Source organism: Mustela nigripes, chromosome 11 (assembly GCF_022355385.1).
Source record: "Mustela nigripes isolate SB6536 chromosome 11, MUSNIG.SB6536, whole genome shotgun sequence".
In the NCBI taxonomy this organism is placed as follows: domain Eukaryota; kingdom Metazoa; phylum Chordata; class Mammalia; order Carnivora; family Mustelidae; genus Mustela; species Mustela nigripes.
The window spans coordinates 3,552,582-3,578,009 of NC_081567.1; the positions used below are offsets into that span (position 1 = coordinate 3,552,582).

Consider the following 25,428-nt stretch of genomic DNA (forward strand, 5'->3'; position numbering starts at 1 on the left):
GGGGGGGGGAACCAGAGGAGAGGAAGGACAGGTGGCAGCAAGAACATGCACGGTCTTAGATCCCGGTCTTTCTTTCTGTCCAAACAAGGGATTGAATCCTGGGATTCCATTCTCAATGAACTCGGCACTGAAACCCAAATCCGGGTTTGGTGGTTCCCTGTACACTTGTCAGCCAAAACTCAGTGATTGTTACTTTTCTTGACGTGTTGTATGTTGAGCAACTTCCAGTCAACAGTGTAGTACTTCCTGGCACTGGGAACGTATGGGGTACCAGGAATATGGAGAAATGATACTCGATATTACTCAGTTTAAAGTTGATATGGTTATTCTGATGTAGGTGCCTAATAGGCATTTCGATCTGCAGCTCAGGTAAGACGTTTCATTGGAAAACACTGATTCCAAGCACAGACACGGGAAATGAAGCCAGGAGTAGGTGTGTCCAGTTGAAACAAAGCTTTTCCACGCCGTTAAAATGGCTGATGTCAAGGTCACTTGACCCTTGCTTGCTTGGTCTGTTCTACGAAACCTGAACCCCATTTGTTTGATTGTCAAAGATTTTAGTGCCGGTGGGACTTAAGAAATCACCCACCTTTGTGGTTAGTAAACTATGCATGGGGAGGCAGGCTCTGGAAACTCTAGTCCCAGTCTTGGGCTGGGGAACATACTGAAAAGTTGTCTTTCCAACCATAGGAATTAGGATCAACTACGACCATGTGACAGGATCACAACATAAAATCCCGAACATGGGCACAGGTGGTCTCAAGAAACACACGTCTGAAACCAAATATGTTCGGCTAAGTCTGATATTTCATTATTTTGTTTACTTGGTTTGACGCCTGGGACCATTTCTTACGGAGGGTACCGTTTGGTTTATGTATGTATGAGAACAAATAATTAAGACTGAGAAAATACGATGCAGTAACTTTTTGGAAGTGAGAATTGGGAACACGTGGTCATTTTTCAATTTGGGCTGAAAGAGCTTGGTCCAGCTGGAGATCTTTCTATCACCCAAGGAGAGACATGTGTTGTTGGGCTGGCAGAAAGGGCTACTTAAGATGGCGAAAGTTCTGCAGCTCTGCTTTCCAGAGTCTTGGAACCTCGCCCGAGGGTGCCCACCTCCTCCCGGTGCAACTTTCCCAGCTCCCCTTCTCCTGAGCCCTGAAACTTCCTCCGGAGAGTGTTTTTAATAAATCTTGCCTTGCAACCACTTTGCCTGGTGTTGTGTTTATCTCGCCGGAAAAAAAACTTTACATGTGTCAGAGCCTTAATCTAATTCAGTGTCTACACGGAAGCCACGAGAGGCTAACCGACTTGCCCCAAAGCACGAAATGTTATAACATCGCTTCTCTGTCGCCAAACACATTCAAAAAGAGGGGCCAGTGGGATAGACCAGGATTATGAACGGTGATAATTTCTGGGTGATGGAGTTTGAGGCAGGAGCCAAAGATAGCCTGTGGATACATCTGCAACCTACACACTCCTTCCACTGTAACTCAGACTCTCCGTCACCAGGTGGTGGGGAGATCTGCCTTCCCTCCCCCTTGAACTTGGGAGGACTTTTTTTTTTTCCTGGGAGGACTTTTTAGCTGTGTCTACTGGAGAACATGGCAGAAGTGAAGACTTCCACAGCTAGGTCATAAAAAAGGTCGTGTCTTGTACCTGGCTCTTTCTTTCTCTTGGGACCCAGCCGCCCTGTTGGAAAGGGAAACTCAGACCAAGGGGCCAGTCACTCGGTGTGTATTAAGATGTCTTTGCTTTTGATGTTTCCATGGCTGGGCCCTCACACCCATCATGGGAAGACTGCCCGTCCCGGGGGGTAGTTGATCTCTGGAGAGAGTCACCCACCCACCTGCGAGGCAGGTGGTCTCCAGAAAGAGATGGCGACCAGCCCTCCCCCACCTTCTCTTTTGGGCTCCTATATTCTCCAGACCAATACTCCCCTGGCCTCTTCACCCCAGGACCAAGTACCACACAAGGAAGGACAGACAGCCCCTCGGCCCCAGAGCCTACGGAAATTCTTCAAACTAGTCGATCTGAAATCTGATCCTAAACCTTAACTGTTCTTTCCCTCGGAAACCACAATTCACATGTCTTCCCCTTGCTCTCTATCTCCTGATCGACCCTAGAGCTTCCTGCGTGGCCCCGTGTGGCATCCTGTGCCCCCCACCACCACCCCCCAGAACTGTGAGGGACACACTGTCCTATCCAGGTCAGTCATTTCCTGATCTCTTGGCCTTACCATCCCTGAATAATAAAATCTACATTTTAGAACAGGCTGCTTGGTCAGTCTGGCACCCTCCCTGGCTGCCAGGGTCACCCACCGGACCTGTGAGCGGATGGAGTTCACCACCAGGCTTCACACCTCGGGCTGAGGCCCAGACTCTGGATTCCCGACTGACGGAAGCCATGAGAGATGCCGGTGATTACTGATGTTCTAAGCCACTGTATTTTAGGGTCCCTCATTTTGCACCAAGAGACAGAAGAGTTTTTAATTTACTTTATGCTTTTCTGAATATTCCAAGTCTTCTACAGTGAACTGCTCTGATAAAAAGAATGAACAGATGTCATTTTTTAATAGGTCTTATTTGTTTTAAAGATTTATCTGAGAGACAGAGACAGAGCAGTTGCATGAGACCACAGGAGGGGCAGAGGGAGAGGAAGAAGCAGGCTCCCCGCTGAGCAGGGAGCAGGACGCAGGGCTCGATCCCAGGACCCTGGGGATCATGACCCGAGCCGAAGGCAGATGCTTCACCAACTGAACCACCCAGGCATCTCTGGACAGACGTTACTTTTAAAAAGACAGCCGGACAAGCGTGACCCATCTTGAATTTTTATTTTTTTTTTAAGTTCTTTCTACTCCAGGGCAAACAGTAACATTGACCAGCAGGATTATTCCTCTTGGCTACAAATGTTTATCAAAGGTCGTATTAATACAAAAGAGAAATTTCACAAACACAGAGAAGGTCCAATACCAGCAGGACGTCTTTTTTTTTTTTTTTTTAAGTCATGCCACAGATGCTAGTCTCCAACACTGTAGACACGACACGTCTAGAAAAACACATGTGAAAGGCAGTCAGACCTCCTGCTCCCCAGCCCCACCCCTCAAAAGAAAGGACTTCCCAAGCAACAGGAGTGGAAAGATTCCTCGTGAAACCCGGGGGAGTAAACAGGAGTGGCGGAAAATTCATTCCACGGGAACCAGGGCCCGGGATTTGAAATTGCTTCTGGGCGCACCATAGCTTTTGCAAAGTTGCTCATTTTTTAGTCGGATTCGCTGTCTCCCTACCTTCCCAGCCCTGACTGAAGGCACAATGACCCACATTCCTGAGGTCTCTATGACCATCCAGCCCCTCTAGGTCCCCCCGAACCTGGGGCCATCATCAGGACAAGAGACCCCAAAATTGGGTTTTGGATTCCTCTTAGTGGGGTCAGGGTTCTGAGCAGCCAGATCCTCCAAAGCTCCCAACTTCCTTCTCCTTAACTGTCCCCATTTGGCCCTGGGTCCCCAAGTTCTCAAGGTCTGGCCCCACGAGGACCCCTGCCAACCACACAACTGGGCACTTCGTACATAATACCAACGCCCATGCCTTCCTGGGACAGAACCACCGAGATCAGTTTCCAGAGCTGACGGCCCAGACCCACTTGTGAGACATACAAGCCCTGTTAACAGGTTGCACCCGGCACGCTGAGAGAAAGACAAAGGGTAGGATGTCTAGGGCAGTGTGGGAAACAACCCTGTGCATCACGCGGGCAGGTCTGTTTCGGCGACGGACGAGTGAACCGGCATCAAAGTGTAAAATGCATTTCTTATGATGGATGTTGATCAAAAATTTTGGAAAACACAGACGTCTGGGAATAAATGGAGAATGGCTGACCCACGCAGCCTCAGCCTGATCCCATGAGACATAGGTGAGCCTCCTGTGAGGGCCTGCAGCTGGGACACGGTGACACCCCCCCCCCCAATGGCAATGCCACAGCAAGGGTACAAGTGGGTTTGAGAGCCCATCAGGAGGCCGGCTTTGCAAAGAGTAGGTGTCCAGACACCCGCGAGCTGAGGTTGTGTGAGCAGAGAGAATCCACGCAGACCTGGGGTAACCCACTGTGGCTTCACCCCACCACCCACGGGGCCCCAGTGATGAACGGCCGCCCCACAGCTCGGGTCTCTGTAGCTGTCAGGCCCTGTGGGAGGCATTGGGATCCAGTGTCCTACACCCCCTGGGGAGGGCCCCAGCCTTGGCCAGTTCCCAAAGGCAGGAGCACATTTCATCCTTGGGCCTCGCAGGGCTCAGGCAAAACTGACGGAGAGCAGGAACGGAGCAGCCAGAAAACGGCATTGCTCCGGTCAGGGAAACGGGGCCCTGGAAGGACGTGAAAGAGATGCCTGGTCCCCGGTCCCCAGAGCTCAGCTCCCGGGGAGCAAGGCAGCAGAAGGAGGACAATGTGACAGTCAAAGGCCATGACGCGGATTCCAGCACGGCCCTGCACCACGGATGACCTTGGGCAAGTCACATAGCCTCCCTGAACAGCCTCAGTTTCCCTGTCTTGCCGGTTTTGCCGGGAGAGGTACACAAGAATGGGAATGTGTACACGTTCAGAGCTGTGTGTATACTGCCTGTTACACTGATAAAGACGGCGTCGACTGCAGAGACGTGTACGCAGACCTCAGCATGCTGCTCAAACAGCTCTCCAGAGACACCAGGCTCTGATCTGTAGCCTTTGCCGATTCCCACAGCGTCAGGATTCCCACTGAGACCAATCTCACACTGCTCCTGGTTTAACAACTTGCCAGCCCCGGGATATTTAACCACTGGTCTCCAGGATGTCATAAGCACGCAAAGCACAACACCTCCACGGCCTCCTGTCTCCCATGGGCAGTGGACAGCGACAATCAGGATCCCGTAGGCCCAAGCAGCCATGTAACAGGCAGCGGGCAGCGGGCAGGGACCCCTCCCCGGTCCGCACCTCCTTCTTCTGCCCTACCCCCACTACAAACCAGACCACCTGCAGAACAGGGCTGTGTTCCCCCCCCCCCCCCCCCCCCCCCACAGCTCACGCCCCATGCGAGGGCCGGAGCCGGCTGCTCTAAACCTTCCAGAAAAACCAGCTCTTGGTAGAGCCCACTCAGGGCAGAGTCAAACCCACTACAGGCTTGAGTTGGGAAAAACCAGCCCGGGAGCCTCCTACCAGCATTCTGGCTTGTCCTCTGATGTTCAGACTCGCCTAGAGTAAAGGCCAGGGCAGAGTCCACGAGGACCACCGTTGGGAACTTGCCCAGCCCTGGATGCAAAGGGCCAACATATCCACAAGGGTGTCCCAGACCAGTGCCCACACCTGTCCTGCCTCCCCATCCTGCTCCCGTCTCCAGGATCCTGCCAGTGTTTTAGGGAGTGAAAACGGGCTAAAATGAGGGAAGTGTTGGTCTGGGATCTCGGCCCCTCGAGCGACATTTGTAACCCGCTGTAAAACAGGGAAAAGTCTAGATCAGTGGTTCTCCACAACGTTGGGCCTCCCAAGGTCCTTTCGGGGGCTCACGAGATGAAGCTGTTTTCATGAAAGCACTACGATATCGTCCTGCCTTCATGCAAATGGTTTCCAGAGACAATGGCACAGGTGACTGTCACACACTCACTGAAACCCAAGGCAGGGGAGTCCTGTGGGCTTCTGCTGAGCCAGACGTTGAAGAGATTTGCAAGAACGTGAAATCATGCCACGGCCCCCCACCGAAGTCCCTTTTTGTTTAGAAAAATGTAGCTCTTTTTAATAGAAAAAAATGTTACTGATGTTAACGTGTAGGGAGTGTATCTTTACGTGATTTAAGATAGTTTCAAATACTTTCAGTTTGAGTTTCTAGTATGGCGAATGTTAATATTAGATATATCTAACAATACTGAACAAAAGTTCTTTGGTGTCCTCCATAGTTTTTAAAAGCACAAAGGAGCTCCACGATCATAAAAAGGCAGGAGAAACACTACTAGCACTATGATGAAATAGCCCCCCTCCCCGTATGGGCTTTGTGCCCACCCTGGACATGCACAGTCTGGAGACGGACCAGCAGCTGACAATCAGCCGAGTGAGACCACCAGCTCCTTTTACGGCTGACCAGATGGAAGCCCAGAGAGGGTAAGTAACCTGCCCCAAGTCACACAGCATGTGGGAAGTTCAAGCGCACTACAACCACACACGGAAAACTGGGCCACGAGGGAGGGCTCGTACTTCCTCCCTGCCAGACGCAGAGACCCCATGCCACCTGTGCTGGGCTGTGAGAGAGGCAGCAGGCTGCACATTCTGTCGCTGGAGGGCGACAAGCCTGGCCACGGTGCCTGGGGAAGGAAAGAGAAGGCTGTGGGAGGAGAAGGCACTGGCCCCAGCTCTCCCCGGCTCTGCGCCCCGGGCAGGTCACTCCTTGGCCCTCCCCCTGACTCTCTGGGTACAAAACCGACCTATCCCAAGCCTTTTGCGTCATGTTCAAGGTCTTGCTACTCAGCCTCCCAGCCTTGGAAGCACAGATCCTGGCCGGCCACCTGCACACAGGCAGGGTGTCCCGCTGGGACCTGGGGCTTGGAGCTCTTTATAGGGGTCCATTTTCTGTGTGAGCAGGATAGCCTCAGGCCAGAGAATGTCCTGGGTGTAAGCCCAGGGATGGGGGGCGGCACCACTCCTGCCGGGCTCCTGGCCACTAGGAGCCATGCCATATGGCTACACATTCTCCCAGATCAGCCTCTTTTGAAAGCCTGAGTGGAAGCTTCTGTCAGTGCTTCCAACACGGACCTGGACATGGGGCTAGTGAACAAAGCCTCAGACCCTCAGTATAACCAGTCAGAGCACACAGGCCAGTTGACAAGCCCAGCGGCATGTCAGCAGCAGCTATTCACAGGCTGGGAACCCTAAAACGGACTTGCCGGTGTTTTAGGGAGCAGACAGTGGAGCGGGGGAGAGCCCACGGCTGCCACTTATTCGCTGTGTGCCCTCGCATGAGTTACTTCACTTCTCTGAGCCTCAGTCTCCAAGTCGATGAAAGGGGATCCTCCCCGCTTCGCAGAGTTGTCGTAAAGACCACACAAATCCCAGGGCTTGGCACAGAGCTTATGAAGCATTAGGGATGGAGCCCAACTTCAGGAATGGCCCGGGTAGAAACACGGGCTGCTAAGGGGTATTTGTGAATTTCCGACCTTATGAATGTCGGAAACGAAGTGAGAGAGAAAGAGCCCAAAGCAAGAGCCATGGTTAGGTCCTTTGCTCCTGGACACGAGTCTGTCCTCTGGATTCTGACCCGGGAACCCCACCACTGACATGTGGGGCATGGCCTCCAAGTAGATGAGCTCCAGAGTGGGGCTTCTGGAACCGGTGTCCAGACTCCAGAGCACGATCCTGATCTACTGGCTCAGCAGCAGTCCTAGGTGGGGTGGCAGCAGGGATCTGGGGTCCAGCAAACCCCTGCAGAGGCTCCCTGGCCAGATCCGAGGGAGTTGAGAGTCTGGCATGCTGGCCCGTGGAGGGCTGGACCCTGAGCAGGTCTGCCTGGCTCCAGGTTTCAGACCCCGGAAGGCAGAGCATCTGGGCAGCCCAGTGCCAGGCCCACTCCCCCACCTGCCAGGGCCCCCAGGGACCCCTGGCTAGCTCCGTAGCTCTGTGAGGATCTGGGAAGTGAGGGAAGCTGTGGAGGCAGTGGTGTGCCAGACGGGCCCGTGCGGGCCTTCAAGGGCCAGAGAGGGGGAATCCCTCCCAAGACCTCTTCCGTGATGTCACCTCAGCGGCTTGAAATCAGCCATGGGAACATTTATGCCATGAAAATCAGCAAATGCTACACACCAGTGTTTTGTTTTGTTTCTGAAATTCTTAAGGATGTTCAGCCCAGCATTCCTCCTTGGAGGACAGACATGGGGGCAGCGGGTGTCCTTGGAAACAGGTGGTGCGGCCGTGGGACCTGACACTTAGAGATTAGATAGTCCTGGCTTCAAAGCTTGGCCTTGTTGGATGGATGCTGGGTGCCCTTGGGGAAGTCGCCAAACTTCTCTGTGCTCTGGCTTCCCACTCTGTAAGATCAGCAAATGGACCTTACCCAGCAGAGGGGACTATGTCAACCAATGGACAAGAGCGTCAGGAAGCCGCCAGCACAGAGACCGGCCCCCCGGGAGGGGCGCCCTTTGGGTAAAGCCTCTGCCAGACCAGATTCCTGCTCCTTCCCCTCACACCTGCGCTGCACCATACCTGTGAGTGTGTGTGTCTGCATACTCACGTGGGACGGCCCCAGGTTCTTTCGGGACCCCGCAATGTGGTTCCCAGAACCCACCTTTCAGCATCTGGTCGTGCAGTGTGTGGGGGTGAAACTGACCAGTGCCTTCTTGACTAAGTCTCTAGGTTCATTTCCCAGACCTCTGAGCTCTACCTGCCTCTCTTAGCACCTGAGCTGTCCCCCACGCCTGCTTCCCAGCAGGGGCCGGACCACAAATTCAGGAGCTCAGTGGAGCTGTGGGAAAACATTCGGAGCTCCGTAGCATTTGCAGACGAATTTGGAAAGGAGAGCCTGGTGCAGTGAAAACCCAGGAGGGCAGCATTTTCCGGAAGCCCTCCGGGCCACCCCACTGTGCTGGGCCCCCGCCCACCACCAGCCTGGCTTTGGGCCCTCCATCCAGACCCCCTCGCAATTCCCATCCTGCCCCCATCCCTGCCCAGTGCTTTCCTAGGATCCTCCCCAGCCTGACCCTGGAAGAAGGACGCTCAGCCCTGTTCCCACCATATGCACGATTTCCAATCAAGGAAAAAGGCAGCTCTGGTCCGTGATGTTGGCTTAAAGCCCACCGGCCTGAAAGCTGCTGGCTCCGGGGACGGCCGTCAGCAAGCTCCGCTCAAGGCCTGTCAGGGATAGCCTGCCAGCTGGCAGGCAGGACTCTCCACCAGCCAGCGCACCTGCCTTGGCTGGCCCTCATGATGGCCAGGGGACTCGCTAAGCAGGCTGTCACCTCCAGGCCTGTCCCCCAGCCCGCCTAACTCAGGAGCAGCAACAGAAGAGCCCAGAGCATCGAAGAGTCCGGAGCATCGAAGAGTCCTTCTGACCTCTCCCTGGTTTCCTGGGACATGACAGCCACTCTGCAGGATCGTTCTAGCATGTGACAGCCTCAAAAGTGGCCAGGAAGAGGGAGCTGGCATCTGAGTTCCCAGTGCCCTGCCCTCTCTACCCCACCTGCCCAGCACACAGACTGGAACACTTACCCACAGGAGGGACTGGCCTGAGGAACATCTTTTCCTTCCCTGCACTGCTGGTGACACACTTTGGGGGAGGTCCGGGGTCTAGGTTTGGGTGAAATGGAATGCTGGGAAACTCACTTTCACAATGATGCTGAGGAAGAGAAAAGGTTCATGGGAAACAACCTTAATTGGACCAAGGGGAAGGAATGTGGTCACGGCCCTACAGCAGTGTCCTCACCAGCCTGTCCACAGTCGGAAATTCCACCATTAGTGATTCACTCCTTTGGCCAGCACAGCTGACACTCCTGGACGAGGGTCATCTTCATTATCAAAGGCTGCTTCCCAAGGACAGCTAAAGGAGCTAATCAGAATACCAGGCTGGGTATTTCACATTCATTACCCCACTGAATCTTTAAGCAAACTTGCAAGGTGCTGCCTTACTATCCCCACCTTAGAGCTGAGGTTAAGGAACTTGCCCAAGCCCTTACAAACAGAAGCAGCCAGACTGGACGTCAAGTCCAGCAAGACACAGCTCATCCCTTAAAGAGCTCCCAGGGTGGGAGGCAGGTGCAAAGACCAGGGTGATGAAGGATAGAGTTCCGAGCCTCGATGCAGGTAAGCACAGGGGCAGGGTGGAGGGGAGGTGATGGGAAGTGGGTGGGAAGCCCTAAGTCAGAGGAAGGCCAGAAGTCCCTCGATACTGATGCCTGAGCAGGGCTTTGCAGGATGAGTAGGAGTAAGAGGGGTGGATGAGGGGGTGAACCAGCACCTCCAAAGATGGGCATAAAGGGGCAGGCTGTCTTGGGGACAATCCAAGATCAAATAGCCAAAAGGAGGGGGCAGAAGGAGATACAGGTGTCACAGAAGGAGCTCAGCTCTGGGGTCAATAAAGAAGTCCCAGGTCAGTGTCTCTGTCCCCCCATCACTGGCAAACTTCCTCTCCCCACACCAACCTCCAACCCTGACCCCAACTGACAGTGGGCATACTGGATGAAGGCAGCTTCTGGAGGCTGGGTGTGCCAGTGTAGAGACACACACACACACACACACACACACACACGGCAAGCGGACAAAGCTTACCCCCAGAGTCTGTCAGCTCAGAACCCGCCTGTCTGAGGAATGTGTCTGATGGTTTCCTACTGGCTTCGGTACATGGGATTTCAGGAACTCTGAAATACTTTGGAATGTACTAGAAATAAGCACAAGGCGTCCTGTCTTGGAGGCTGAGAACTGTCTGCCTTGAGAGATGCTTGATTCGGAGAGTCCCAGGTTCCTGTTCTGCTCAGGAGCTGGGCCTGGATCCCCTTCCCCAGTAAACATCCAAGCATCAGCTACAGAGGGGCCAGCCCAGGCCCGGGGGGGGGGGGAATGCTCTGAGGACAGGTCCCTGGAAGCCTTGTCATGGGGCCACTAGGGGCTTGAGAGGTAGGGGCATCCCAACACTGGGAACGCTCTGCCCAAATCCCTATCAAACTAGCCAGGTAGCCAGGCCTTCTCTCCAGGTCTCATCGGAGGAGCCTCCAAGGGCCGCTGCTTGGCACCAAGCAAGAATCTGAATGCTGGCATCACAAGCCCTGAATCTGGAGCAGGTGAGCAAGACCCCCGAAACGAATAGCTCCAATACTTTCTCTGGATTTTTTTCAGCAGAAGAAACGGCCAAGTAACGGCTTCCTCATCCCCTACCACTCACTCCTCCTCTGTTCTGAGAGACAGCTATGCGGAGCAGAAGGCCAGCGGCTGCTCGGGCTGTCTGCCTCGGTCTCCCTTCGCTGCCCCCCAGACGGCCTGCACCGGGAGATACCCCGCCGGAGATAAGCAGGCTCCCCAACATGGTCGGACCGTGCTCCCACGGCAGGACACACTGGACAGGAGAGTCTAAGGGGTGCCATTGTGAGTGATGAGTCCATAGGTTCGTGGCCACTCAGAGCCCCTCCCAGAGGAGAATCCTGATTCCGCGCCATGCTGCAGTTGATTGGTGATGTCTGCTGTGGTCACGGATATTCACCATCCCTGATCTACAGGCTGGGTGACCTCTTCCCTGAACAGGACACAATCCCCCAGCCAGGACTTTGGTCGCAGAGGAGGCCCTGGCCAGTGAGGTACAAACTACTCCACCGACCCCCACACGGGCCCAGGGTCCCCCTCGTCTGCCAGGACAATGTCTGCTCCCTTTTCTGTGGATGTTAATGTTGGTTGAATTAGGAAACACTTGCCTAGAATAGAAACACGTTACAGGGTTAATTGCTTCTCTGCCAAAATGACTACATGCTTTCTTCCTCACCTGGGACCCGAAGGACATTCTGGCTGTTCCCAGGAGTAGCCTCCGACCCATCAAAACTCTGCCTGTGGACGTGCAGATGGGCCTGGGAGCCGTGCTCTGGACCAGAGTTCATAGAAACACTTCTCGCGATGCTCTGGCCCTGTGCAGTCTGGGCTGCCTCATTTGGACACCTTGGCCTGCAGGGTGCTGGGCAGATAGAGGTATCTCCAGATGGCATAGTAGTGGGTACCAGCCCCGAAGGCCACAAAGAGATGCCAGATGGCGTGGGCAAAGGGGATCCTCCCGTCACTCTTGAAGAACACCATACCCAAGCAGTAGAAGACCCCTCCGGTCATCAGCTCCCAGATGCCCTCGGTGTTGGGCTGTCAGGAAGGACAAGGGTGGGGGCACGGGTCAGAGAGGCAGCCGCCAAGGCTGAGAGCCCCCTCCCACCACTCCCCCACACCCCAAAACGAAAAGAGACGTGGATGGCGAGCCAGCCCAGATGCCTGGGTAGGAGGTCTCAACACGTGTTGTCTATCCTCTCCAACTTAATTCTCAGATGTTACCATTTCTATCAAAATCTCGAAGACGATTCCAGGTTCACAGCAGCCAAGTTTGACGTATACTGTATCACACCTTTCTTAAAAGGAATACAGGTCCGGGATGAAGAATTATAGAGAAACCAAACAAAAAAACATTAAGAAAAAAGGAGTGGTCATTGCTGTCAGAGATGGGCGCTGTTAACACCCACATGAGTGCTTCGTGGCTAAAGGGAATGGCAGAGACTGAGCGAGGAGCTGCCGCACCATCACCCCCCCACCGCCCCCCGCCTCCCCGGGGCCACCCATACACCTGTTACAGGCTCCCACTGCTGACAGTATCCTTCCAGAAACACACGCTAGACACTTCAGGTGGATGTACGAGGCCCAGGAACTGACTGTTCCAGACAAAGGGGTTCCTTCACCATCTCCTCCAGGCTGCAACTCCACCTTGGGTCACTGCCCTGTGGGAGGACCCGTCCGCGTCTCACAGGGACAGCCCCCTCCGGCGTCTGAACAGCTCCATGGTATTTCAGCGTCCTTGCGGACACGGATGCCCTCGGTCCTCGAGAGCGTCATACTGGAGCATTAATGACCCAGGAGACTCAGCCCCTCCCCGCTCCTGCAAAGGAGGCAGGCAGGACCACATGTGGCGGTCATGGAGACGCGCCCACGGCACGCACTACGGGAGGAAAGCGGGTCGCAGAGAAGAGGAACAGCGGAGTCCGTATGTCTGCGTGGCCACATCGATTTGCATATAAATAAATAAATGAAAAGAACTCGCAAACTGAACGGTGGTTGCAGCTGGGGAGGAGGGGGATGGGGGGCTTGGTTCCTTCACGCATTTTCAGACTTATTTTTTGCAGGGACTGTGTATTTAACTATACCCTGACTATACAGAAGTATATATATGTACTTAAACATATGTAATACATCGTTTGATGGATATTGTATAACTTAGTACTTATTTCATGCAATTTATAAAATTTATACATTTTTAAAAGATTTTATTTATTTATTTGACAGAGAGAGATCACAAGTAGGCAGAGAGGCAGGCAGGGAGAGGGGGGAAGCAGGCTCCACGCTGAGCAGAGAGCCCAGTGCGGGGCTCGATCCCAGGACCCTGGGACCATGACCTGAACTGAAGGCAGTGGCCTAACCCACCGAGCCACCCAGGCACCCCTAAAATTTATACATTTTTAAGTAAGTTTCAAAGAGTTTTTTAAAAGTCTAAACTTTTTTTATAATCTTTTTTTTTTTTAATTTATTTATTTGAGAGAGAGACAGTGAGAAAGAGCATGAGTGAGGAGAAAGTCAGAGGGAGAAGCAGACTCCCCATGGAGCTGGGCGCCTGATGCGGGACTCGATCCCAGGATTCCAGGATCATGACCTGAGCCGAAGGCAGTCGTCCAACCAACTGAGCCACCCAGGTGTCCCAAAAGTCTAAACTTTTAAAAAATATTTATCTAACATAAATTATATAATGTAATATTTAATATACTTCATAAAATTTTTTCAAGTTTTTAAAATTTAAATTGCTTTAAAATTTCAAGATATTACAATATAATAGTTGGTTTAATATAATTCATAAGATCTTTAAAATAAATGTAAGTGAATTCTTTAATATTTAAAAAAATTAAACATTTTTCATTTAAATGACAGCATACTTATTTTATTTTTTAAATACTCTTCATAGATTTTTAAACTTTTTTAAAAAATACATTTAAATATTTTAAATTTTTTAAGATGTTAAAAATATTTATTATAAATTTTTTAAAATCAAAAAACAAATATAAAAGAATTTTTTAAACTTTAATATTTGTTTACTATAAATTATATAATGATATAATGTAAAGTTTAACTTAATAATCCTCAGAATTTTTTTAATTTTTTAAAAAATAAATTTAAATATTTTTTAACTTTAAAATTTTAAAAATATTTAATCTAGATACAATAATATAATATTTAATTTAATATTATACAGCCTAAGGTGTGCCTGGGTGGCTCAGTGGGTTAAGCCGCTGCCTTCGGCTCAGGTCATGATCTCAGAGTCCTGGGATCGAGTCCCGCATCGGGCTCTCTGCTCAGCAGCGAGCCTGCTTCCCTCTCTCTCTCTCTCTCTCTGCCTGCCTCTCCATCTACTTGTGATTTCTCTCTGTCAAATAAATAAAAAAAAATCTTTAAAAAAATTAAAAAATATATATTATACAGCCTAATAGATAAATATACATATTTAAATAAAAATGAACTTGGAGGGGAAAAGGCAGTCTGTGAGAATAAATACAAATCATTGGGGAAATGCTGAGCAGACGAAATGATGGGGCCACAGATTAAAACATAATTAAGCTACCTTAAGCAAAACAGCTTGGTGTCAGGATAGAGACGGGCCCCTGGGCGAAACAGAACTGAAATAGCGAAGGGAGACCCACATCTACGTGTGAATTAAACGTGACCAAAGGAGCTCATGGAAACGACAGATAATTGACATCACTGGCTAGGGGCTCAGGGACGGATCACCGCGCCCAGGAGAAACCACAGCGGGAAGGTTAAACCACAAGACAGACAGGAGAAGACACAGGTAAACATTTACGTGAACTTGGAGAAAGAAGACCCTCCTAGCCATACCGCTTAGGTTTGTAAAGCTATACAATGTTTAAAAACACAAAACCCCTACTAAACTCGACAATGTAGAATTTTACCACCTCCCAATAAACCACTGTATAAGATAATAAACCTGGGGAGGGTGCCAGGCTGGTGAGTTTACTGTGCCCACTTGACAGATGGGACAACTGAGGCTGGCAGAGGCGAGGTGGTCCACGTGTGGCCCACCCAGCTGCTTCTCTGCCTGGGCTCTGCCCCTCACGGGTCCAGGCGGAGCGGCCCAAAGATCCTCATCCCCACAGTCAGGGGTGATGGGGGCCAATCTCAGCTCAGCCACTCAGGGGCGCCCCCACCCCCTGCGTGAGCCAGCCAGGCCGTCATGAACAGGACCTCATGTCCCTCTCCAGGGACTTGGGACTTACTATGTCCCAGGCCCCGTCCTATTCGCTGTCCGTGGGTCTTCCTATCGAATCCTTAAACACACAGGGAGCCTGTCACAGGGATGGGAGCTGAAGCGGGGGGCCGGGGGCTGACGCGGGGAGGGTCGCCATGCTCCCTGGAGGTTAGGCAGGGTCAGCCCCTGCAAGGCCAGGGAGTGGAGCCCCCCAGGGCTAGCCTCTCTGCTCTACTGAGTACCTCTTGAGGCCTCAGCTTGCCCAGGCACCAGAGGCGGGGCTCAGACACGGCCATCCCCAGAGTCACTCGGGGTCCCTCCAGCCCGCTGGGGGCCCCCTGGCCGGGTGGGTGGGACTCACCATTGAGAGGATGACCAGGGCGGGGAAGAAACCCATGATGACGTAGCAGAGCAGCTCCACCAGCTTGTACCTGGCAGGAAGACAAGCCATCTGGGCCTCGGGACAGCCTCCCCAGGAGGAATGGCACACAGCTCCCCGTTCTGGGTAGGAGGGACACCCCAACCAAAAGAGTGAGAAGAACGCTGCCCTCTGCCCAGCCCTCCTGGGCTCTGACGTCACCCCGGGACACGCGGCAGGTGCCGGCAGAGCTGGGTGGCCCTGGGCAGCTGTCCGTCCCTCTGGGACTTGGTCTCCATCGGTGGGAGAACAGACCAGGATTGTCCCTGCTAAGTATAGCGCATGTGCGGGCCCCTGCCACAGCTCGGGCCAGGGGCTGTCATCACCACAGGATCCCAGGACCTCTTCCCCGCCAGGCCCAGGCAGCCGCCCTCCATCCGTCCGAGTGGCCGCACTGGCTGACAGATTTGCCCTCCCTGGAAATTCCAGAAGTCAGCTACTCCTTTTTGCTTCCATAGCTCTGTTTCCTTCCTCATACAGCAGAATGGAGCCTCTCCCCTCATCTAACAACCCAGCTTAGGGAACACAGGTAACACGGAACCTACAAGGTCTTTTTTAAAACCTCTTCAGATCGACCCTACAGGCTGTGGCTCGGGTGGCCACCCCCGGGGCCTGAACCCCAGGATGCCGGGCAGAGCTGTGCCCTCATGTTTTGGGGTCGTCCTGGGGCCTCCTCTCCCCAAGACCAGGGAGGAGGCCCAGCCCACCCGATCCCCTGCCCCGTCCCCAGCCTTGGCTTACCGCTCGTGGAAAAAGAAGACATAAATGGTGCCCACCGAGGCCATGATCCAGACCAGCCAACGCATATGGGAAGCCCAGGGGCCCAGCTCCCGAAGGTTCAGCCTGAGAGAGAGCCAAGAGCACAGCCTGAGGGGGGTTACCCGGGGCCCAGCCCCTCCTGGGAAGACAGACCCCAGAGAAGCCCCAGGCCCCGTGGCTCTGCAAGTGGGATGTGGGCTCTCAGGGTGGAAAGACAGACAGAGAAACAGACAGAAACAATAAGCAATGATTAGAGGAAAAAGGCTCTTCCTTCCTGATTCTCCCACCAGCTTCCAAGAGCGGGCTTCTCTCTGCGCTGCTGGGCTGAGGCCATTTCCCTGGGGCAGGCACCTGCAGGGGCCTGGCTCTCTCTAGCATTTGGCCACAGCAGCAAGGCCACACCCACAGCCACCCTCCAGCAGCCTCTCTGTCACCCCGTGGGCAAAGGCCAGGACTTTTCCGATGAAAGGGGGGGGAATCTCTGCCCTGGACAGAGGTGGGCCTGGTCTTAGCCGTCCCTCATTATCTGTCACTACGGGCTTCTCTAGATTCTGTGTTTGACCTTCATTGATGGATTCTCCCCTCCTCTGATCTTCTACGATGAATCCTTTATACCAAATGTGCCGCGTTCAAATCATTGTATGGTTTCTGTCTCCCAACGGCACCCTGCCAGATACACCGCGCTGTGGCATTGTCACAGCAGCTGGGAACCAGGAGACCGGTCCGCACTTAGGTGAGGACATCTCCCGGCGTGTCGCTAGGTGTGGTGGCGAGCAGCGAGGGGAGAGTAACAGGCCTGTATTATTTGCACACGTGAAGAGAGACGTGTAACTGTGTGCGGGACACCGATCAGAGCCCCTTGTCGGGTGGGGAGCAGGAGATCCTTCTAGAAATGGTTGATGATGGCAGGGGTTGCGGGGGAAAGGAGCCTTTCACTTTTTTCTGGAGTGGATTTCTTCAATGAGAATGTCTTATATACAACCTCTGTCCACCCCCGTGTCCCCCAAAACAGCAATCGGCTCCGAGTCCAATTGTTATTATAAAGAAGCTCATGTATAACTGGAAAGCCTAAAGGTAAAAAATAAATAAATAAATAAACCGACACATTACCCGGAAGAGCCATCGGTGAGGATCATTCTAACTGGCTTTCCAAACAGACACAGAACAGGCCGGTGGGAAGGAGACTCAGTATAAAATGGGTCGGAGGGGACGGGCAGAGGAAGGGAAGGAGGAGACTGGCTCAGATGGGGTTGTGGGGAGCCTCGACGACACAGGTCATTGCTTACTGAAATATCCCACTGAATCTCCACCTGACTTTAAAAGAAAATGAACCCTCCCCTCCCCCCACAAAAAGTGTGCTGCATTGCAAACAAATATTTCTGCTCCTCTCTCTCTCTCTCTCTCTCTGCTACTCCAGAGGCTTTCAAGAATCTTTAAGAATAGGGGCGCCTGGGTGGCTCCGTGAGTTAAAGCCTTTGCCTTTGGCCCAGGTCATAGTCTCAGGGTCCTGGGATCGAGCCCCGCATCAGGCTCTCGGCTCAGCAGGGACCCTGCTTCCCCCTCTCTCTCTGCCTGCCTCTCTGCCTTTGCACACGTGAAGAGAGACGTGTAACTGTGCAGGACACCGATCAGAGCCCCTTGTCGGGTGGGGAGCAGGAGATCCTTCTAGAAATGGTTGATGATGTAATCGCGGTCTGTCAAATAAATAAATAAATAAATCTTTAAAAAAAAAAAAAAAAACATAAAAATATGGGGTTTCCTGACTGAGGCAAGGATGGGGGAAACCCATGGTCACTCACACCCCCACCCCCTCCATGGTCTTCTAGGGACCTCCAGGGCTTTTCAGAAAACGGCGTGAGAACCATTCAAAGAAAAATACCCACCAAATGATTCTACGCCGTCTTGCCCCATGTCCCGCTTTCCCATGCACCCAGCCCGGAAACTGGTCACCAAGCCCCTTTGTCTGTCTAACTCCTCCCACACAACCAATCAACCCACTCGGCACATGAAACTGTTTCTGGAGGTCAGAAAAGGCCGCCTCTTAGCAACGTCATAGGATTTGAGCCAACACATCCATGCGCGGGTACTAAGGAGACTGACTGTGGCAAGGTCTCTCCTACCCAAGGGATGGAGCGCCCCAATCCCAGAAACATCTACAAGCAGGGGACGGCCAGGAAATGTTATGCTGTTGTAGAAAAACAAAACAAAAGACGGGGCATTCTTCAATGTACTAATACAGAGAGTCGCCCCCGGTGAAATCACCAAGAAAGCAAAAGCAAATCAGAGTTTGTATAGTGCCCCTCCTTTTGCATTAGAAGGCGGAGGAAAAGTATAAACACAGATGCATTTATGGTATTATGGGCACACACCTGGGGGCTCTCTTTGCACAAAATAAGTCTGGAAAGAGACTCAGGAAACTGGTCGTAAGTAGTTGCTTCCAGAAGGAGAACGGGCAGAGGGCGTCTTTTTACCGACATGCTTTTGTGCGGGGGTCAACAGATGACCCAGCCAAAGAGAAGACATTCAGAGAGAGGAAGCCAGGCCAGGCCCCCCACCACCTCACCCCTGCCCAGGAGGATACAGAGATACTCACCAGGGTGCGTAGGACGCCGCGATGAAGAAGTAGATGACCATACGGTCGAACATGTGCAGGCAATGCTCCACCATCCTGGGGCAGAGAAGGGGTAGGGGACAGGGTTAAGGTCCCAGAGCCACGCCCTGGGACAAACGTGCCTCCTTGCCTGTAGGTGCAGAGGGGACTGGGCTGGAGGCTCAGATGCCAGCATTCTGGTTCAGGTCCAGGTCTGGAGCCAGAAGACCCAAGTTCTAATCCCGACCTCACCACTTATGGACTATGACCTTGAACCAGCTCTCTGATCTGTGGGGTGGGGAGGACACCAGCAGCCCATCACAGGGCGGCCGTGCGGGTTAAGCACATTGGTACTTAGCATAGCACCATGCGTATCAGGATGTGCTCAATAAACGTTCACCGTTTTTTCGTGACCTCACGTTGAGTAGCCAACGGTAGCCGTCAAAGTGTTTGCCCAGTGTGGTGGCCAACCTCCAAAATGGTGCCCAAAGAGCCCCACTTGCTGGTATCCACACCCATGCGTGGTCCCCTGCCACGATGAATAAGGCAAACACATGTAACCAACAGAGGGCTGAAGAAATATAGTGATTTCTGAGGCTGGATCATAGACGCTCCAAGGTTTCCCGTTATTTAAAACCCCTGTGACTGGGGTGCCTGGGTGGCTCAGTCGGTTGAGTTGCCTGCCTTCGGCTCAGGTCACGATTTCAGGGTCCTGGGATAGAGTCCCACATCGGGCTCTCTGCTCAGCAGGGAGCCTGCTTCCCTTCCTCTGCCTCTCTGCCTACTTGTGATCTCTCTCTCTCTGTCAAATAAATAAATAAATAAGTCTTTAAAAAAAAAAAAAGATAAAACCTCTGTGACGTAGGGTAACGTATTACAGAACCACAGATAACTACTATAAACTGATTCTGCCCAGAAAACCGCAGCCCTCGGTAAAATGGACCAGGGATCCTGCGTGTAGTTTCATCGCATGTCCTCCTAGAAATGAAAGTGGCAACAGCCGCTAGCGTGATGCGTGCAGCGTGGGCCATAAGCACATCACTGGTCTAAGCGTATTTACGAGCATTAACTTCTTAATCCCACCTGGAAGACAGGTGCTGTTTTTTTCACCGGCTATGTGACAGGTGAGGACAGGAAGGGCCAGCACAGTCCCACTGGGGGTTAAGCAGGCATTAAACCCAATGACTGGTTTCTTAGTGAGAAAAAGGGGAGGGAGATTTGGACAAAGAGACACACAGGGAAGAAGGCTGCGTGAAGACACAGGCAGCCGGGAGTGACAAGCCGGAAGTCTAGGAACACGGGGGCCCCCAGAAGGTGAAAGAGGCAGGATTTTCCCCTAGAGACTTCAGAGGGCGCACAGCCCCACCGACGCCCGGATCTCGGCCTTCTGGCCTCCTAAACTACAAGAGAATGAATTCTGTTGTTTCCAGCTGCCCCGTCCATGGTCTTTTGTTGCAGCAGCCACAAGAAACTCATACAGTGGGGCAGGACCGAGACCCACAGAGAAGGCAAGAACGGGAAACAGGAATGGGAGCTAGAGCAGAGTCACGGGGCACCTGGGGGGAGGAGCGGGCCACTGCAGCTGGAGATGAGGGGTCACTGCAGAAAAAGGGACAGAGCTTCCATTCAGGAAGAGGAAGAAAGTTCTGGAGTTGGGCGGTGGTGTTGGAGCCACAGTGTGAACATGTTTAAAGCCCCTGAGTTGGATGCTTCAGACTGGCAAAGAGAGTCCATTTATGTTATGGGTATTCGCCCCAGTGTTTTTAAAAATGGAAAGCAAAGCAAAAATTTAAAAAATCCGAGACAATGCTCAGACCGCAGAATTATTGAAAAGATTACGGGTGATATCTGTACGCGAGGCCTGGACCCGGGACGGTGGCGGGGTGGGGGGGGTGCCCAGAAGGGGAAGGTCATTCTGACGGTTCTGACAGTTAGGAGGGTCCCTCGTAACAATACTGGGAGCTGGGGGCTTGCTCTCCGGGCTTCTTGGGGGTGAGCAAAGGAGGCTCATGGGGGGGTGAGGTGGTCTGCCCAGCTGGGACCCAATCCCGGGTGGCCAGCCGAAGCAAAGACAGCGTGACAGTCACCGCCCCAGACCCCTCTGGGTTCAGCTAGGCACGCCCCCCACCCACCCCGCCCTGGTCACCTGCCCGGCCCACATCGCTCCCGTGGACTAGGCAGAGGCACCTGAGATGGCTCTTCTTCCAGGAGATGGTGTGGAACACTGTGGACACCACGAAGAGCCCACAGAGGCCAAGCCCATAGACCCAGGCGGAGATGGCCTCCCAGTCGTCGTCGGACAGGAAGTAGAGGTTGGAGCTGCCGAGGATGCTGGGAATGATCCAGAGCTGAAAGCAGAGAGGGGGCGGGTGCTGCAGGGCCAGGCTTGGCCGTGGGGAGTGGGGAGGTACACAATCCCTGAGCTTCCCCGAGCATGTGCCCACCGTCTCCTCCAGACTCGCAACGTCCAACAGAACCTCCGTCCCTGGTGGGAAGGTCCCAGACCAGCACCATCCAGCATGGGATCCACTGGGCCCCTGACCGCCAAGTCGTGACTTGCCAATAACGTGAAGTTTTTTGTTTTATTTCATTCTCATTGATTTTAGTCTCAATTTCAGCCACCCCACGGAGCCCGTGGCTACCATATTGGGCAGCACGGCTCTAGAGAAGATCGTGGAAAACACGAAGGCTCCCCACCTCAAGGAGCATCGCCGGTCACCAGCCTCGCGGTCCCCGGGCACGCCACACTACCCCACACCCGTGTGGTTGCCCATGTAGTTAGCGCCTTCTGGAGAAAATAGACCTCCCCACCAGGCCCACCTGGAGAGCCCTTCTCTCTTCACACCTTGGTTAACCCATCATTTCCCTGGAGAAGTCTAGAACTCTCCAAAGCACTTTCAGGGACCCCCCTCCCCGAAAGTGTGCCAGTTCTGCATGTCGGGAGCACCTTTTCAGGAGAAACGGTCTACAATAGCCCCAGCCAAGAGAACTGTAACGTGAGTCGCCCAGGTCATCTTGGATGTTCTGGGACTCATGTTTTTAAAGGAAGAAACATACAGGTGAAATGAATGTGAATACTATATTGTGTTCAACCCAGTAGATCCAAAATACTGTGTACTATACACAAATATATTAAGGAGATATTTTACATCCCGTTTTCCCTGCCATGGCTTCCCAAGTGGGCATGAAGGTCATGCCCGCGGCACATCTCCAAGGGACGCGCTGCATTTCAAGGACACGATAGCCACTCGGGGCCAGCGGCTACCAAACCGGACAACGTGGGTCTAGAGTTTTCATGATTTCCAAAGGGGTCCCCTGCCCAGAGAAGGATTTCTTAGACAAGACAAGGACTCCAGGCAGAGGGAACGGCATATGCCAAGACCTGGAAGTGTACCTTCTATCCAGGAAACAGCACCTTCAGGCGCTGGAACCTGGGAGAAGGGTGTGGCAGGAGCGAAGCCGGCTGACTTACGAGCTAACTAACACTGCTTCCTATGGGGTCCTGATGCTGTGCAGGAACCAGGGAGCCAGGAAGGTTCGCAGAGCAAAAGAGAGGCACGCTCAGTACCACAGTCCAATGTACCCAAATGGCCTTCCCTCCAGATGCCACTCACTCTTCCAAGGGCCACAGAGGCTGTCAGTCGGGACACTGTCGTGGAAGAGAGGTGGACTCTCTCCAAGGGTGAAGAGGCTGCGCCCCTCCCACCTGAAAGTGTCTCCTGCTCTCCACCCCCCAAAAGCCAACTCACAGCGTGGGTGGCGCAGTTGGCCGCATGCTCATACTCGGTGGGCTGGTATCTCTTGTGGGCGGGGACTCGGCGGTTCATGAACCTGGAAAGACAGGCATCATTCCCGGAAGCTGGGCCAGGAAGCCGGGAGCAGCTGTGGTCCCAGGATTCCCCGGAGACCTGACGTTGGGGTCCCTCCTGGTGGGAAAAGAGGATCCCTCCCCTCCCCCTCCTCCCTCCCCTCCCCATCCCCCTCCTCACGAGCCCCCCTCCCATCTTCTCCCCACCCCCCTCTCCCCCCTCTTTCTATGACACTTTTTTTGAACTGGCCAGTATGTAGTAGTGCCTGATCCCCAATGTGGTATTTGCTGCAAAACTTCGCTAAATACAAAATTCTCTTCACTTCCTGTTTCTCTTTTCCCTCCGTGAGACATAGCGCAGGGCTCCCTGCTCCGACAGCCTGATCGGGTCTCACTTGTGCCCCCACCCGCATAACCACCACCACGCAGGAGGAGCCCGAGCTCATGCCCCCCCCCCCCCCCCACAGAAAGGGCCCTTAGGGCCCCTCCCAGTGACTCTTCCCTCAAGGGAAACCACTTGCGACACTGTCATCATTGATTAGTTTGGCCCGTTCTTGAACTTCCCATCAATGAGATCACACAGCACAAATCCTTCTTTGTCTGGCTTCTTGGGTCCCACGTGACTTGGGCGAGATTCATTCATATTGTTGGACGCCGGGAGCGGCTGTTTTCATCGCCATAGAGAATTCCAGACACTATTTATGTTATCCGCTCTCCCGGAGGTGGACGGTCCGATCTGGGGCCACCACGGAGAACCCTGCACCACACAGTTCATAGAACTCACAATCCAGAAGGCACCAGATTCAAGCAGAAATCCCAATACCATGTGATTCATACTCCCCATCCTTTCAGGAAATCCTCAGGAGCTCCTACCACATGCTGGCTGGAGTTGAGAGGAGGGATAAGGCAGAGTGTGAAGGACTCCAAGAGGGCGCAGGCTCCCCAAGGCACGGGCACACCCGCATAGCACCCAGCTCCACAGTGGGCACCAGCCAACAGGTATCAAGGGATAAGTGAGTTTACCAGACAAAAAGACAGGTAGGAGAAGGAAGGGCACTGGCCCACGAAGAAGTAGACATGGGTGTGCAGAGCAGGGTGGCAAGCAGCCCAGTGTGTACGGGGCAGTGTTACGGGCTGGTGTCTTCCCAAAATTCCTATGTGGATGGAGGTCCTAACCCCCAAGGACCTCAGAAAGTGACCGTATCTGGAAACACAGCTGGAGCAGGTGTCCTCAGTTAAGATTAGGTCCCACCGGAGGAGGGCGAGCCCCTAATCTGTTTATGGGGAAAGAACCACCGAGCCGAAGCCCACGAGACAATGGAGACACAGATCACAGTGATGTGACCACAGAGGGCTGCTGAAACTGCCAGAGGCTGGGAGACTGGCACAGAAGCCTCTCCAGGGCCTCAGGAAGGAGTCAGCCCCGTCGACACCTTGGTCTTGCACTTCTGGCCTCCGGAGCTGGGAGACCAAATTTGTGTTCAGTCACCAAGTGTATGGCCATTTGTACCATAGCCCTAGAGACCCTAACATAGGTAGGCACTGTGTTCATTTTGATAGATGCCGCCCAAAAGCCCCCAAGAGGGCTGGTGCCAACGAGGCTGAGGGTGGGCAGAGGCCAACTGTGCAGAGACACGGCCGACGTCTTTCTCCAAGGTGGGAAACCGAGTCTGGGGCTGAGGGAGCACTTGTCCACCTACCACCAGGCACGGCCCGGCCCGGCCAATCTCTCCTCTGCTCCCTTAACAAACACCAGTAAGCTACCCACGGTGCCAGCCACACGGGTTCAAGGGCGACATCGCGTTGCCATGGCGACCCACGATGGGCAGCTCTTTATTTGTTTCTGGGTTTCACAAAACCCTCCTTGTCTCTGCCCCGTGCTCCAGCCACTGAACAGGAGAACGGCGGGCGAGAAAAAGGCTGGGAGACGAGAGCCCAGGGCCCCGGGGCAAACGCCCAAAAAACAGAGTTCCCACAACCCTCCAGAGACAAGAACTTTTTCTTTACCTCCTTGTGGCCTACTTTCTTCCTTCAGAGCCTCTAGGCAGTCATTTCTTAAAAGAACAACGAATTGTTTTATTTAGGCTGTCACTTTTCCTTTGCATTTACATATAGTATAATTTCTTGCCTTTTTTTGCTACCCAGTATTATGAGCTCAGGCAAATGGAGACTGACGTCACCACCACCACAATCAAGATTAATAACAGATCCTTCATCCTCCCCAAACACCCACACACATGGGGTCCCTGATTACCCCTCCCCAGGCGCGTAACCACCACCCTGTTCTCTGCCCCTATAGCTTTGTCTTTCTACGTGTAAATGCCCTCGCAGGGTTGGCCTGCAGCAGTTTTGTTTTGGGTTTTTTTTTTTTAAATGTCTAAAAAGAATTTATTTTATAAAGTCAAGTGCTTTCAGGTGGGAAGAAATGGCTCTGAATGCCAAGCAGGGATTTACTTAGTTCTACTTAAAATACATCTAAGGGGGCACCTGGGTGGCTCCGTCAGTTAAGCATCTGCCTTCGGTTAGGTCATGGTCTGGGGGTCCTGGGGTCGAGCCCCGCATCAGGCTCCCTGCTCAGCGGGAAGCCTGCTTCTCCCTCTCCAGTTCCACTCTGCTTGTGTTCCCTCTCTTGCTGTCTCTCTCTGTCAAAAGAATAAATAAAATCTTTAAAAAAAAATAAAAATAAAATCATCTAAGATAAACTTGTTTTATACAAGGAGAAAATGGGCCCTCCTAAATCACACATTACTGTTCTTGGCGATTATTCTCAGCACTTCCATCCTATCTCTCTGTCTCTCTTTTTTTTTTTTTTTTTTTCCTGCATAGCCTTTTGAGTTTGGCTTTTTTACTGGGCATCATGTATGTGAGGT

General features: G+C 53.0%; 1 protein-coding gene across 10 annotated transcripts in view; it reads right to left on the minus strand.

The window, feature by feature from the left end:
- Positions 1 to 5,030: 5,030 nt before the first annotated feature.
- Positions 5,031 to 25,428, minus strand: part of MMD2 (monocyte to macrophage differentiation associated 2) — a 39,357-nt gene continuing 18,959 nt past the window's right edge. For 4 of the 10 annotated variants that reach the window (XM_059414337.1, XM_059414338.1, XM_059414341.1 and 1 more), the window contains 6 exons: positions 22,500 to 22,581; positions 20,938 to 21,098; positions 18,754 to 18,828; positions 16,143 to 16,244; positions 15,345 to 15,414; positions 5,031 to 11,829 (listed from right to left, as the gene is read on the minus strand). In XM_059414337.1, the coding sequence (XP_059270320.1) occupies positions 11,626 to 11,829; positions 15,345 to 15,414; positions 16,143 to 16,244; positions 18,754 to 18,828; positions 20,938 to 21,098; positions 22,500 to 22,581 (694 nt within the window). In that variant the 3' untranslated portion in view covers positions 5,031 to 11,625. Of the gene's footprint in view, positions 11,830 to 12,015; positions 12,090 to 12,298; positions 12,453 to 15,344; positions 15,415 to 16,142; positions 16,245 to 18,753; positions 18,829 to 20,937; positions 21,099 to 22,499; positions 22,582 to 25,428 lie in introns of those variants that run through there. The other 6 variants (XR_009406924.1, XR_009406921.1, XR_009406922.1 and 3 more) reach the window with 6 other exon arrangements.